At 34.8% G+C, this 15,243-nt stretch overlaps 2 protein-coding genes across 2 annotated transcripts; both read right to left on the reverse strand.

The window, feature by feature from the left end:
- Nucleotides 1–522: 522 nt before the first annotated feature.
- LOC143615991 (syntaxin-81-like) lies at nucleotides 523–3,127 on the reverse strand. The gene is made up of 7 exons (XM_077088968.1): nucleotides 3,008–3,127; nucleotides 2,771–2,854; nucleotides 2,069–2,173; nucleotides 1,840–1,983; nucleotides 1,488–1,748; nucleotides 773–904; nucleotides 523–681 (listed from the first exon to the last, which is right to left on the reverse strand). The coding sequence occupies exons 1-7, from the start codon at nucleotides 3,083–3,085 to the stop codon at nucleotides 538–540; spliced, it is 948 nt and encodes a 315-aa protein (XP_076945083.1). The 5' UTR covers nucleotides 3,086–3,127; the 3' UTR covers nucleotides 523–537.
- A 6,589-nt stretch (nucleotides 3,128–9,716) lies between these two features.
- LOC143616000 (proline transporter 2-like) lies at nucleotides 9,717–14,355 on the reverse strand. Its single transcript, XM_077088973.1, has 7 exons — nucleotides 14,239–14,355; nucleotides 13,319–13,543; nucleotides 13,147–13,241; nucleotides 12,691–12,880; nucleotides 12,482–12,606; nucleotides 11,705–11,920; nucleotides 9,717–10,131 (listed from the first exon to the last, which is right to left on the reverse strand). The coding sequence occupies exons 1-7, from the start codon at nucleotides 14,348–14,350 to the stop codon at nucleotides 9,754–9,756; spliced, it is 1,341 nt and encodes a 446-aa protein (XP_076945088.1). The 5' UTR covers nucleotides 14,351–14,355; the 3' UTR covers nucleotides 9,717–9,753.
- Between the last annotated feature and the right edge of the window lie 888 nt (nucleotides 14,356–15,243).

Here is a 15,243-nt window from a genome sequence, read left to right on the forward strand (position 1 = left end):
TGACGTCGCTTTGATATAGTCATTTTGAGATGGATCAAGTGCATGAGTAGTGAATTCAATTAACATAGCGGTGTGCGATGCGAATGACTTCTTCAATTTAGGAGAGATTGTGGTATAGCAATAAAAAAACTCAAGCCTTTTGACCATTAATAAATTGAGATATCTACCAAACAAAGCACAGTGCCGACACATTGCTAATATGGCATGTGGTGATGGCTCCATCAAGACATCAAGGGGTAGTTTACCACGATTGATGTTCAGAGAAATCAGAAAACAGAAAACAAACATGACAGAAGGCTTTGCGTGACCCTACCTAATTAAAGATAGATATCTGCCTAATTAGTTTAACCTAACCAAGAGAATTTTCCATCACACGGTTTACCCAATGATGATAATAACATAATGATATAACTACATGATGAAAAACAAGAATGATAAAAGAAAGGTATCATAACATTTGTCGGTTCGCTAGTGATAAGACTCAACAAACATTTAAGCTTAATAACTATGGATTCCAAGTTGATGACAAAGAAATACTCAACTGTACCAGTCAAGAAAGAGAACAGAAAGAGTAAGCACAACCAGAAAAAGCAAAAGAAAGGTTCGGCTACTGCTGTTTCGCTGAATAGCTTGTGTCAGTTCCTTGTTACCCAGCTCTACATTCTTCGTTGCTTCAACCGCCTATAAATAAATATCGAACACCATAAAAACATTATTTGTTTAGCATATGTAACGAAATGTATTTACTTAACAAGATTTTGACTTGTCTGACCTGGTCATACAAATACTCTATCTGTTGAGCCTGTTGCAACACATGTGTTGACATCAAATGATTCAATGCCGACATTTCCACCATCTTCGTTTCAGTGTCACGCGCTGCATCTAGAAGACTTGACAATTCCACCTGAAACACAACTTAACTTATTCAACCGTCAACTATAATTTCTAGAGCTGTGGATCACATGGGTTTTGTAACGGGTCAATTGTGCATGGGACAGGGCTGCAAACGTGTCAAGCTGAGCCAAACCAGGTTGGGTCGTGGGGCTCTGGCTGCCCGGCTTGATGCGGCTCATCTACTTTAACGAGCTGAAAAGCCTGGATCGATCCTGGCTTGTAAAAAGCTCAAGCCAGCCCATGGCTCATCTAGCCGGCTCATTAATTTACTTTCTTTTTGTAACTTTTTATGTTTTTTACACACACTGTTTTATAAAAGACAAACACGTAATTTTTAACAAGCACACAACGCAAAATATGAACCAGAGAATTTATAACATTATATGTATTACTTTGGTTTCTTTTCCACAAGTTTTTAAAGATCGAGAGACAGATGCAAAATATGATATGCATTTTTTTTTTCAATATTTATATATGTTGTTATTATTATTATTAATTGCATCATTATTATTATTATTAATTTCATTATTATTATTATTATTATTATTATTGTTATTGTTATTGTTATTGTTATTATCTTGATGATAAATTACCTGAAGGGCACGTGTTTCATCATCCAAAAGTTGCTGCTGAATTTTCACGGGTTCAGGTTGGATTTCACCAGGGTCCCTAGTCTCTAAACTTGTCGGTTCTCTTGACTCCAAATTGTCACTGGCTGATGCAGAAGTTTTCACAGGAGCCCGCTTCGGTTTTCTTCTAGGCATAGCTTGATTAATAGCATCTTGAAACCGTACAGCTCTGAGTTGATCAAACTGTGACGTCACTGAATGAAGCTTTTCACTTAATATCAAAATCTGAAATCAAATAAACATATTAAACATCACTTTCAAACTTACTGCAAACAATAAATATTTTTCATTTTAATAATAAACAAATTATACATACGACTCCATGTTTGTGTGCAATAGTATCAGCATTAGCATTGTCAGCCCTAATACCAAGCCAGCCTTTTGAATTCACTTCTTCATCAGTTATGCTGGTTTTGAGAACATCAATCTGTTCTTTACAGGCTTTAACAAAAATGCCGACCTGTCAAATGCCTGTGCATCAACTTTTTGTTGCTCGTTTTGGAATAAACTGTATTATACTAAAAAGGATTATGTTTAGATATTACTTCATGTTCAATGCTGTCTCTCTCCTCTTCTGTTGTATGGTGAGGATCGATATAATCTTTTCTATGTTTTTTTAAAAACTGTTCTAGGGTCCCAATGCTCTCTAGCTGAAATATAAAAAAAACAAAAAAAAAATAATTAATTAATATGAGATCAAATGGAACACGGCATTAATAATACACCATGGGTGACTGTTGGCTTCCTTTGTAGTTAAACTTGTTAAGAAATCCACTTCACCATTTAGGTATAAAACAAAAGCCAAATTGACCTATTCATGCCAGCTCTGATTAGTAGGGGTGTGCCTAAGTCGGTTTTGGAGATTTTGAAAACCGTTCTGTTTCAGTTTAGGTTTCGTTCGTTTTCGGGGCTTTTTTTGGTGCTACCATCTGCGCATAAAATTTTTAAGCTGAAATTTTGTTGACCCAATAGAATGAATTTGGGTTAAAATATATGGGTTACACTTGATTAAGTTCTTATAAATTACATAACATTCGAAATAAAAAACAGAAATCTATATATTTGGTTTTGTTTTTTTAGTTTTAATTACATGCAAAAACCTAAACGTAACCGAAAATTTTGGTTATTACAAAAACATAAAGCCCAACCGTCAGTTTTGTTTCCGGTTGGCTGTTTTGGTTATGGACCAGTTTTTTTGGTTTCACTAACACTGATGAAAAAGCATATAGTAATAGAAGTATGCATACCGTCTTCAATGCAGCCTTGGTGAAAGCTGATCTTTCCCGAGGTTTGTGAATGATAAAGGAAGCCATGAGAGCTGCCCTTTTGGCCTGTCAACAATAATCAGATCAAAGATTGCATGCTAGTGTTATCAAATACATACAAAATTACATATACGCCCTTTGGACTGTTGACAATAATCACATATCAATACTAATGAGTAATGACTAGTAAAAGAACTCTATATAAGAAATGAAACTAACCTCGTTAAATCCTAAAGATAAAGCTCCTCTGTTGACAGCATCTTTAAAATCTTCAGTCCGATCTCTAACCTTAGCCATAGCTTGATATCAACCAGTAATCACCTTACTGTATTTTTTTTGAAAGAAGAGACAGTGTTAACAGAAGTATCAATCTTTTTAGTGGTAACAGCAACCGTTTAAGTAAGCAATATTATGTTCGCTCATTGAAACAACACATCAAGATCTTGATTAAAAAAAAAAAGGGTACACTAAGAACTAGAGTTTCATGATAAAGTTAATAGAATTTCAAATTCCATATATTCTTAATTTCAGGATGTAAGTTTCGACAGAAAGGTTAATGATTATGGGAAGGACTCAAAATCCAGACATTATGTGTTTAAAAACATAGAAACGATCGAAATCAAGGGAACACAGATGGGTTTAAAGATCCTGCTACCTTGAAGGTCAACAATGGTTCCACCCAAAGCGTTCACTCCGTGCATCAATTGCTGACGTTTTCCGATTAAGGAAGAACAATTGATGAAGTTTATGTGATTTCAAGCTAATAATAACTTGTGATTTAGAGCCAGTAATCAGTGGGGAGCAGGGACCAATTCCAGAGAAGGGAATTAGGGTTAGGATAAAGGGGTGGTTTTGTCTTTTCATTTTTTAGACAATCCAATTTTCTAGAAATCTTACATTTTTATTAGAATTAATTCCAATTTCCTTGAAACTTTCCAATTCCATTAAAAATATAATGCAAACCAAACGGCCCATAAAGGATTTGAGGATTTCATAATCAAAGGGCAATCTACACAGATAGCAGAAAAGAAACATCAAAAGATTAATTGAAAGGCACCTGATTTGTAGTTATACAAACCAATGACAAATACTGGTAGATGTGGATTAAATTTGTGACTTTAAGGCATTTAATATTTCTATACCAATAAAAAGAGAAGGTATTGCACTTTAATAAGTCTGAAAACAAATACAATGCTTAATTAGTAGAATATTAAACATGCGTCTATTGGAAACAAAGGTAAAAAGTATTACAGACAAAGGCTCTTCCAACAATGGTGTCGAATGATAAAGTATAGTTTGGTAACTGTTCTGCATGGTTCATTTGAGTGACTATAAGTTGTAACTTGAACCCTTCAATCATTTAGATCAAACTCAATGATAGATGCTAAAAAATGCTCTTGCTGTTATCCTAACATAACCCAATCTAACAATATATTAAAGCAACATGATTTTTCCATATGGCATCATTCTAGGGCTTCCACATAGGATGCCATACAGATGCCATGTGAGCAGTTTCCTATAACATTTTGTAAAATTTTGAAAAATAAATTCTTGTGTTATACAAGTTTGGAACCCAAGACCTCATGTTTCAAAATAAAAATGCTTACCAACTCCACTTAAGTAGTTATTGTGTTAAATTTCTTGACTTCTAAATGATATATTAATAATTCACTTATAATTAATGTATTACATATAACAATTTTTTATTTTTATTATATTTTTCACCCGTGTGGTACACGGGCTCTAACCTAGTAATAACATAAAACATCAATATCAATCGTTTAAATACAGTCGTCAACATGAAGCAATTGTCAATAGTTGATGTGTGATTTGCAATGTATATCTATACTATATATAATACATGAGACAAGGGTAAATTAAGACACTTGATTTTAAGAGTTTTACAAATGCTAATGCATAAAGTATATGTGTTAGAAGGGGTAAACTTGTCTTTTAAACACAATTCACTTAACTTACAAGTTTGCCCCCTCATCTTTAACCATATTATGTTTTTAATTTTAATCTTAAACTAACTTCCCACCACGATTTTTAAACGACCATTATTTTTCTGTACCCTAATATTTTTGGAAAAAAAGTGTACCATAAAATCGAGCATTTTATTCTTTTTTATTTGAGTATGATATTGTTATAATTCTTTCAATTTTAAAAAATTAATAAGTTACGTAGGGGTGCTCGATGTCGGTTTTTTATGGTTTGTAAGTTAAACTTGTGAGCCCAACTATTAGTATCGATTTTTCGTCGTCCAAACCAAAATTGAATAATTGAAAATTGAAACCGAATCGTTACCAACTCTCTTATATGTAACAAAATAGGAAAAATGATAATTTTAGCTATATAAATGGTAAAGATTAATGGAACACCTAGGATGCGAAATTATAACAAGAACGAAGATTATAAAAAATCATACTGAAATTAGGTTAATTTAAAGTTGCAATATTCATGTTTACTTGTATTAAAAAAGACTTTGTTTATTTATATCTTAACTATATCTAATATATATAACAAAACTTGTCAAATACTAAATAATAAAAGAGATTAAAATGTATACAACATTTAAGTTTGGTCTGATTTCATATGGCCGGTTTTCAGCATAATCCGTGAACAAACCTTTAGCTACGGTTTTAAATTTTGAAACCAACCAACCAAGTGAAAGTTAAAAAAAAAAAAAAACCGTCCGTGAAACCAAACTGATGACTGGTTTCAAAGGTTTAAAGGCTTTAAACCGAACCATTAACACTCTTAATTGTTATGTGATTCGCAGGGTTTGCGTTCGGACACCCGCCTAGTATAAACAAATGCAACATTAAAATTTAAAATAGAAATCCATCTATAAAGACTAATCTTAAACTGTCATTTGTATGTTTCTATAGCTCCTGATGGATGGCGTAAAAGATCCCTAAATAACAGTACTCCATCAGCCATTGAGTACTTAACTGATGGCTCAGTGTTATACCTTTCTATCATTAATTACAAATAAAACTTATGTGATTGATTCAAGCTCATTCAGACATTGAGTTCGGTTAAGTTCAATTTGACCTAGGCTATGAGAAGCTACTACTTCTCAAATAGAAATTCAATGATGATTTTGCAACTTCAACAGAATTAGGAATAGATCTTTAAAAATTGCATCACCAAGAGCAAATCTATACGTAATTACTCTTACCTAAGTCATGTAATCGGATTTATATAGGCAAACATGAAGAATTATGGAGAAATCAAAGCAATTGAAGAAAGAAACCCTAGGCAAGAATTAATTAAGGAAATGGAAGAAGAAGGATGATCGAGATTGATGTACTTACTTTGCCTTCCAATTTGAAGAATCGATGCTTCAGACACATGAATCGGTTGATCGGATTCTGGCCAGTTCTACGGATGTATGAAAGTCTAGAAACAAAAGAGGGGGAACATGCTATGTTTAAGATTGCCAAAGCCAGGGAGCGTAGAAGGCAAGATCTAGGACCGGTGAAGTTCATAAAGGATACAGATGGGCATGTACTGGTCAAGGAGCAGGACATCAAGCTAAGATGGCAAACCTACTTCCACAATCTTTTTAACAATGGGAGAGCTTACCAAGAAGAACATGACAACACAAACTTTCATCGACAACAATCGAATAACTGCTACTACCGACGGATCACACGAGAAGAGGTGAAGGACGCACTTAGAAGGATGGGAAGGTCTAAGGCGGTTGGCCCAGACAACATACCCATCGAGGTGTGGAAGTGTCTGGGGGAGGAAGGAGTCATGTGGTTAACTACTCTGTTCAATAGTATTCTCAAATCAGGTAAGATGCCAGACCAGTGGAGGAGCAGCGTTGTAGTTCCTATCTATAAGAACAAAGGAGACGCCCAATGTTGTGGTAACTACCGAGGAATCAAACTACTAAGTCATACTATGAAGCTATGGGAAAGAGTGATTGAGGTTAGACTTAGACGAGAAACTCAGGTTACGGTCAACCAATTTGGCTTCATGCCGGGGCGTTCCACCACAGAGGCAATACATCTTATAAGAAGATTAATGGAAAAGTATAGGGAGAATAAGCGTGATCTACATATGGTGTTTATTGACCTAGAAAAGGCCTACGACAGTGTGCCACGACAGGTGCTCTGGGAGTGCTTGGAGGGTAGAAGAGTGCCCAGGAAATACATAGAGATAATTATGGATATGTATACCAGGAGTGAAACAAGTGTCCGTGCGCCAGTGGGGGATACTGATTTCTTTCCTGTAGAGGTAGGTCTTCACCAGGGGTCAGCGTTGAGCCCGTTTCTTTTTGCAGTAGTCTTGGATGAGTTGTCAAAGTCGATTCAGGGGACTCTCCCGTGGTGCATGATGTTCGCAGACGATATTGTGTTACTTGCTGAGAAAAAACAAGATCTAAACATGAGGCTTGAGGAGTAGCGAACAACCTTAGAGACAAAAGGTTTAAAGATTAGCCGATCTAAGACGGAGTACCTACACTGTGATTTTGGTGAGATAAACGACAGTGAAGACGCACACATCACAATTGAAGGGCAGGTGGTCCCGCAGGTAACGAAGTTCAAGTATTTAGGATCATTTGTTCAGAGCGATGGGGAATTAGACAGTGATGTGACCCACCGAGTTCAGGTAGGATGGTGTAGATGGAAAGCAGCCACAGGTATATTATGCGACAAGAGTTTCCCGACTAATCTGAAGGGAAAATTCTATAGGGTGGCAGTTAGACCTGCAATGCTATATGGAACAGATTGTTGGGCCATCAAGAAGGCACAAGTGCGGAAGATGGAGGTAGCAGAAATGAGAATGCTACGTTGGATGTGTGGGCACACAAGGCTAGACAGAATAAGAAACGTTGTGCTTCGCGAGAGATTAGGGGTGGCGAACATAGCAGACAAGATAAGAGAGTGGAGATTGAGATGGTTTGGACATGTAAAGAGAAGACAGACGACGAATCCTGTTAGATCCGTAGAAAACATTACTATAGAGGGGATGAGGGGTAGAGGACGACCGAAATTGACTTGGGATGAGAGGATTAGGCATGATTTGATAGACCTAAACCTCTCCGAGGACATGGTTGAGGATAGGAATTCGTGGAGAAGTAGAATTAAAGTTAAGGATTTTTAGAGAGAATTGAATACCTTAGGGCTTAGACTTAACTTATTTAGGTCACATACCATAATGGTATTTCCCTTACATATTTTATTATTGTTATTATTAGCTTTTATATTGCGGTTAAACTGTGACCTTTTTATTAATATTATTATAATTAGTAGTAGTTTTTATATAACTGTTAAACTTTGATTTCCTTTTTTTGCTTCATACACATGTTCTTAGAGCCGAGGGTCTCTCTGGAAGCCACCTCTTTATTCCTTTGGATAGAGGTACGGTGTGCCTACATCCCACCCTCCCCAGACCCTACCTATAGCTCTGCTGTCGGTGGGATTTTACTGGGTATGATTGATTGATTGATTGATTGATTGTATGCTACTAATTTTATATTAATTTTTTAAAACGCTAGCTTTATTTAAGTTATCGTGGATTTGACAGCAAGTTGTTTAGCCTAACACATGGTGAGACGGAAAACCGGATGGACTCATGGTGTCTGGCTTCCCCGCTACAACTTCAATTTCTTCTTGTGGTCTAGTGATGAGCGGTGCAGGATGACAGGATCGCACATGCACCGCAACCTTCACGTCTTTACCATCCACCTTGATGTCAATGCTCCATGATGGCACCCCACCAACGATTCCCTGAAGGTGTAACGCTTAGAGTGTCATTCGTCATCACCTGGAAGTAGTGGCGAAGCTTGGGCTTGGTCACAGTGGTGACTGAAGTCACGGACCTAATACCTCGGGGGTGACCGTGCTCAGTACCTACAAAAATTTTCGGACAAAATCATGTAAATTTACCCTACTAAGCAAAAAATTGGCAGTGACCGGAGTCACCCCCGGTCCCCACTATACCTCGCCCTTGCCTAGAAGCTTTAGGTCACCCCATCTTGTTCTCTCTACTCTCTCATCTCTTCTCCCCCATAAAACCGTACGTCCTACCGAACGATTTTTTACTTTCTTTCCTCTCTCTCTCCTCTAGCATAGCTCCACATTAGACACGGACAGAAAAAGGATGACCATTGGAGATGCGCTTAGTCTAAGTGGGAAATGGAAAAAAAGGTAAATTACTTAGCAAAACAAGCTTTGAACCTACTCTCTTTTTCAAGATTAATCTCACTTAATTATAATTGACTTTTGTCATTGATTAACATGTGGTAAAAGACTTAGAAACCAAGTTTGGACTTAACTTATCATGACATATTTATTCTTGAGAGAAAAAAGTGGATGCATCATGATTCAGCCATAACATCGCATGTACAAATACTAACCACCGTTTCACTCTCTCTCTCTCTCTTCTTGGCTATGTTAATCAACCTCCATCATACCTTTTGACTAACCTTATAGCTTAAAAATGAAATTCTCTAAAGTATTCTTCAACTCATGTACTTTAACTTGAGAGATCAAGATCTAAGGTTCAAGAGGGAATAAATGTTGATATTCAATTATTCACCATCAAAAATATCTTGTATGTAAATGGTGATCACCATAATCATTAGTGAGAAATTAAAAAGGGTAATCACTAATGTCACTGGACCAGTGAGATGAGAAGAGGTGATCACTATTTACTACTTACGTAACAAGACGATATGGAAACCGTGATCTCTACCGGTTTAGACAGAAATAAGCTATAAGCCCACTTGAAGAAAATAACAATGGGCTATCAATGTTGACCTGAATAACTTGTGAAAAGAGAGAAATATCCCCAAGAATCAAGTTGGTAGGATAATGAACGAGAAGGTAACATATCAACAATTTAAAGTTTTAAACAGTATTATATGTAAAACAACATTCAGTATAAACTAATCAAAATGGGATTTATTTTTAAATATCCCATAAAAGTACAATGGAATCCATAATCTATATATCAGCAAAAATGCTATAATTTTTTGAGTCCACAGCAATAAGCCTTAAGGCAGCAACTGCTGCTGCAACAGACATAAACCCAAAGAAAATTACATTAATCCAATGCCATAACTTCTGCAAAGAAGTGAGTTTGTTCTTCTTAGCCACCATATACATGTGATTTGCTAGTATGAATGTAAGCGGGAAAGTACTGATTGCTCCTGTGAGGCTCATGAAGTCTCCAATAAATGGCAGTGCTGCAGCCAATAAGGTGGTTACCGCTAGGTAACCGCCTCTCACCATTACTCTGAATGACAAGTTTTTTATGGCGAGTGCACTTCCTCTGATTCCATATTTTGTATCTAGATACTCGTACATTGGACTTGCAAAAATCTATAAAAATAAAATCAAAATCAAGATACAGTTTTTGAAAATAAAAACATGCTTGAAAATAATTGTCCTATTATAATTGCTATATGACTATGTTGGTATGTTTGACTTTTTTAAGTACCTTAAATCCTTATCAGTAACATTGATCTTGTTGTAATAAAAGCAATTTACATAGTTACTTATGACTTAAACTTTCAAAAAATGAAAGTTGCAGATCTGATAAATAGCATGCAAGTATGTAACACATATGACATATATGGCATATAAGTTTGCAAACTTTTGTGTATATTTTTAAGGACAACAAATACGTTATAACTAACAATTTCATTATTTAGTAAAATATATATATTTTGATGTGGGTTGAATTTTACCTAAATACAAAGCAAGTCAAACGGGTGTTTTCCAAATATTTTCGACCTTCTAACTTTATGGTTTTTACTAGATTTTATCCCCCGTATTACGGGGGTTGTTTTACATTTTCGTTTTCAGTATTTATATATGTCTATTTGGATTTTAATTTTATTTATTGTAATAAAGTTAATAATTAATATACTTGAGGTTTGATGATAAAATGGTTTCACAAATACATGATATGTTATAATCCGGTTTAAAAGCTATCTGGGTTTAGTGATACTCATTACCCGTTTATTTTCTTTATTATAAAATTATTTCTTAATTATAAATAATATCTTTTTTTAAATAAAATAGGATATTAATTTTTAGTATATCTCTGTTTTATAGGATTTTCATATCAAATATTTTTTGAGATTAATTTTTAATATAATGAGACGTTATAACCCGTTTAAGAGCTATCTGGGTCTGGTGAGACCTTTACCCGTGAATTCGGGTCAAATGCGTGAGAAGCCTTCATTTACAAATAAAGTAATCTGATGGCTTGAGAGAATGGTTGTTTTACATTTTTCATTTTTTAATATTTATTTTTGGGATTTTAATTTTCTTTATTGTAAGAAAGTTAATAATATACCTAGGGTTTGATGATGAAAGAGTTTTATAAATAAATGATATGTTATAACCCGTTTAAAAGCTATCTGGATTTGGTGACCCATGACCCGCTTATGTTTTTTACTATAAAATCGTTTATTAATTATAAATAATATCTTTTTCTTTTTAAATTGGATATTAAATTTTAGTATATCCCTATTTTATAGGATTTTCACATCAAATAATTGGTAAGATTAATTTTTAATTTAATGAGATGTTATAACCCGTTTAAGAGCTATCTGGTTTTGGTAAGACCCATACCCATAAATTTGGGTTAAATCAATGAGAGGCCTCTATTTAAAAATTAAGCAATCTGGTGGCTTTCATAAAAGGGGGAGCGACCACATAGGATTTTAGGGTTTTGGTTTATATATATTATAGATAATTGCATGCATACATTCATTTTTCTTTTCATAAAATTCAAAGAAAGGGGCAAAAAGGTTAACGGGTCAACCCAACCCGACTAGGCCCAAACCATCTTGAGCCCATTTCGACCCATTACCCAACCCACCTGCCTCACTCAGAACAGATTATTGGTCAAACATTCTGGAGAATATGGTCAAAGTAAGCTTACATGCAAAGCTATGACAGTTTGAAGAAAGGCGGATATATTGGCAAATGTCTTGACCCAAAGTGGGCCACTAACACTCGTAAGCAAATATGCAGGTGCATGATTCCCATAAGCCCAATAACCAATGAAGGCAACAGCATATAATGGCAAAACCCCTACTGTAAATTGGAAATATAAAGCTTTCATCATGTTCCCCACAACCGGTTGTCTCACTGTTGCCTAGAAAATATCAAAAAAAATATATATATCAGCAAGACGTAAACAAAATGTTCAGTTTTACATGCATAAAGCTTTCTAAATCATTTATTCATGATATTATATTATTACTATACTAGCATAACTTTTATAACCAAATTTGACATCTATTTAAGAAAAAGATTGGATTTTTTTAGTGAAAAGGTGTTTCCTTCAACCCAAACTGGCCTACCCATATTTGACACGCCACGTATTTATGAAAACTGAAAAGTTTAGGAATTTTTTTTTGTTTGTAGAAAAGTGTTTAGTTCAACCCCACCAGCACGTATTTGACACACCAAGTATTTATGAAAAAGTTTCATTTTTTGGAGAAAAGCTGTTTCATTCAACCGGAACCGTATTTGACACACCAAGTATTAACAATAAAAAGTTAAGGAGTTTTTTTTAAAGTGTGTTTAGTTCAACCCAATCTGGCCTGACCCGTAAACACACCAAGTTTTTATGAAAGTTAAAAAAATTTTTGGAAAAAAGTGTTTCGGTTCAACCTGGCCCAACCCGTATAGCAATAGCTTTTGTGGCTTAAACCTGTATCTCTGGGAGCATTCCCGTGTTGAAAGCAAAAACGAGACTTGCAGAAGCACCAATAGTTGTAAAGACCCTGCTTATATCCGACCCTGGAATGTCATAGTCCCTAGGTGGAGCCCAGATCCCTTTAAACAACATATAAATCATTCAAATTTTTTGTAGACGAGACCCACAAGCAAAAGTGTCAGACGAAGCATAGAAAATTATACCATCACGAAGAGACAGAGCAAATGCTATAACAATATATACTAGACTAAAAAAGGTTGAAAATCCAAGCCAAATCCCTAAAGCTGAAAGATGAGGGATGCAAATTGCAAATATTCCACAAACGAAGCCTGCCATGGCAATAAAATGCGGAAGCTTCATAACATTATTATCCCTGAAGAGTACATAAATAGCCTACAAAATAAAACCAGAAACACTATTAACACAAATTGGTTCAAGTTGAAACGGGTCATGTTGGCCCATTAACACATTTTATCACTATTAGAATATTTTATAAATAATTAATATGTTGACTATGATTAAAGACAACATTGTTACAATAATAATACAAATCTTTTAATAAAACAACCTCCAACAAGCTTTAGCACACGTTTAATATCAAACACAACCCAAATCGACCCATTCAAAAGTAAATAACAATTTGGGCTAATTGATGTTACCTTAAGAGCCTGACCCGCCAAAATGACATAACCAGCATTGATCATGAAAAGGTTTACATATTGTAACACCCACGTGAGAGAATAAGCTTTCGGGCCTGCAATTATCCAAAATGACTCAATATTGTTCCCAAACTTAGCGCTCACACGATTCAAGATTCTAGTTGTTTATTACCATATACAAATCCTGCAAGATCTCTATATCTGATATGCCTCCTCCCACCAAACTCATGGAGCTTTGCAATTAGGGCATTTGCATAGAGTGATATTGCTGTTGCTAACAGTAAACCCACCACACCACCTACCCAACCAAGTGGGACCATGACTGCACCCGAGTAACCGAGCACATATGCACTGTTGATACCAGTTGTAAGAACAAAGCCTACTTGAAACCATGAATCTACATCATTTAAAACAAGTGTTTAAAATGCTAAAAACTATGGAATAATGAAACCCTGTAAGGTATTGTGTATCATAATCAAATCACAATTAACCCTACTTGAAACCATGAATCTATATCACTTATAACATGATGTTAAAATGTTGAATGATAAATCACCATATTACAAGAATTACAAAATTAATGAGTTTTGTATCAAAACTCAAATCACGATAGTACTATGAAAACACATCAAATCATATATCCTAATTAGTGGTGACAACGATCCGCTCGTGAGCTACTAGAGATCGGATCGATAAAAAGATCAAAACGGTCCAAGCTTTTTCAAGCCTTAAATAGAGCTTGTTTAATTATCGAGCCCAAACTTGAGCCTCAAATAAAAGCTTGTTTAGTTATCGAGCCTGAGCTCGAGCCTTGTATATTATTTTAAGTTTTACCTCCTTTGGACTTCTATGCATTAATTTCACACTGCACAGCCAAGCTTTGGCTCGTTTAAGAGCTCGAGCCAAGTTTAAGCTCGTATAGGGTTTTTCACAAATAATTAAATTATATAAATTAACTAATATATAAAAAAAATAAAAAGCCTAGCCTGAGTTCGAGGAAACGACTCACGAGCCGAAATCTGGTAAGTCAAAATGATTACAATAAACACTATTTAACAGTGAATAGATTAAAAATAGGATTAAGAAAGTAACCGCTGCTAATCTGATGAGCAGTTTCTGGAATCTCAATAGCCAATTGTTCATCGGAGTAGACCTTATTGTGACGACTTGACACGCCAATGCCATCGTCCCGATGGCCATCCATTCGAATCGCAGAAGAAGAAGAATCATCTTCTTCGATTGAGAAGAGATACACTCTCTCTTCCTCATCTGAATTCCAGTTCGCCAGTATGTATATTCTCCCTCTTTCACACACAGCGTGTGTGAAATTATGGTTTGATGAATTAATAATTAATAATAATAATAATAGCAGATTCTGTGATATGTGGTGTGGGTTGAATGAATTGATGGTATAATTGGGAAGGTATGTATCACATTCAGAATCAGATGGAGAATTGAATCTAGGAGATAGTCGTTGGCGTGTGGGTGTAACTGCCTGCTTTTTTATTCCTTTTTTTACTCAAAAGCGTCACGTTTCCTTCTTTTTAAACAGTTAACTTACTTTTTGCGCCTTCTTTCGTGTGACAATTTAAAGGAATTGGAATTAAAATTTCATAACATAGCGTCATTGGAATTGAAATCTTAATTGCATGACGTGGCGTGTTTGTTTTTTTTAAATGGGAATTCAATTCCTTCAAATCTCTTTAAATAAAGGGACTTCAAATCATTTCAAAATATGGAGGATTTCAAGTGAATTCACTGGAATATTTTCTCGAGTTTTTTTTCTTTTTTAACGAGAAAGAATAAAACATTTTAGTTTTTTTTTCTGTTTTTGAGTTGTGATTTTTTTATTATTATTTTTGAATATTGTTTTGAGGGATTTTTTGTCTTAATAGAAAACCCCTAAAAAATTAAAAAAAAAATACTAAAAAATTATAACGCAAAATATAAATAAAAAACCAAAAAATCTAAAAAAATTAAAATATTTTCGCCATTATCCTCGTTAAAAACAATAATAAAAAAACAAATAAATAAAAACGATTTCAACTCATTTGTGGTGATAGATTACAATTAATTTATCAAAGAACACATCAATAA

The sequence above is a fragment of the Bidens hawaiensis genome, unplaced genomic scaffold (assembly GCF_021521415.1).
Source record: "Bidens hawaiensis isolate Kalapana, Puna unplaced genomic scaffold, B.hawaiensis_p1.1 tig00002306_1, whole genome shotgun sequence".
Classification (NCBI taxonomy): domain Eukaryota; kingdom Viridiplantae; phylum Streptophyta; class Magnoliopsida; order Asterales; family Asteraceae; genus Bidens; species Bidens hawaiensis.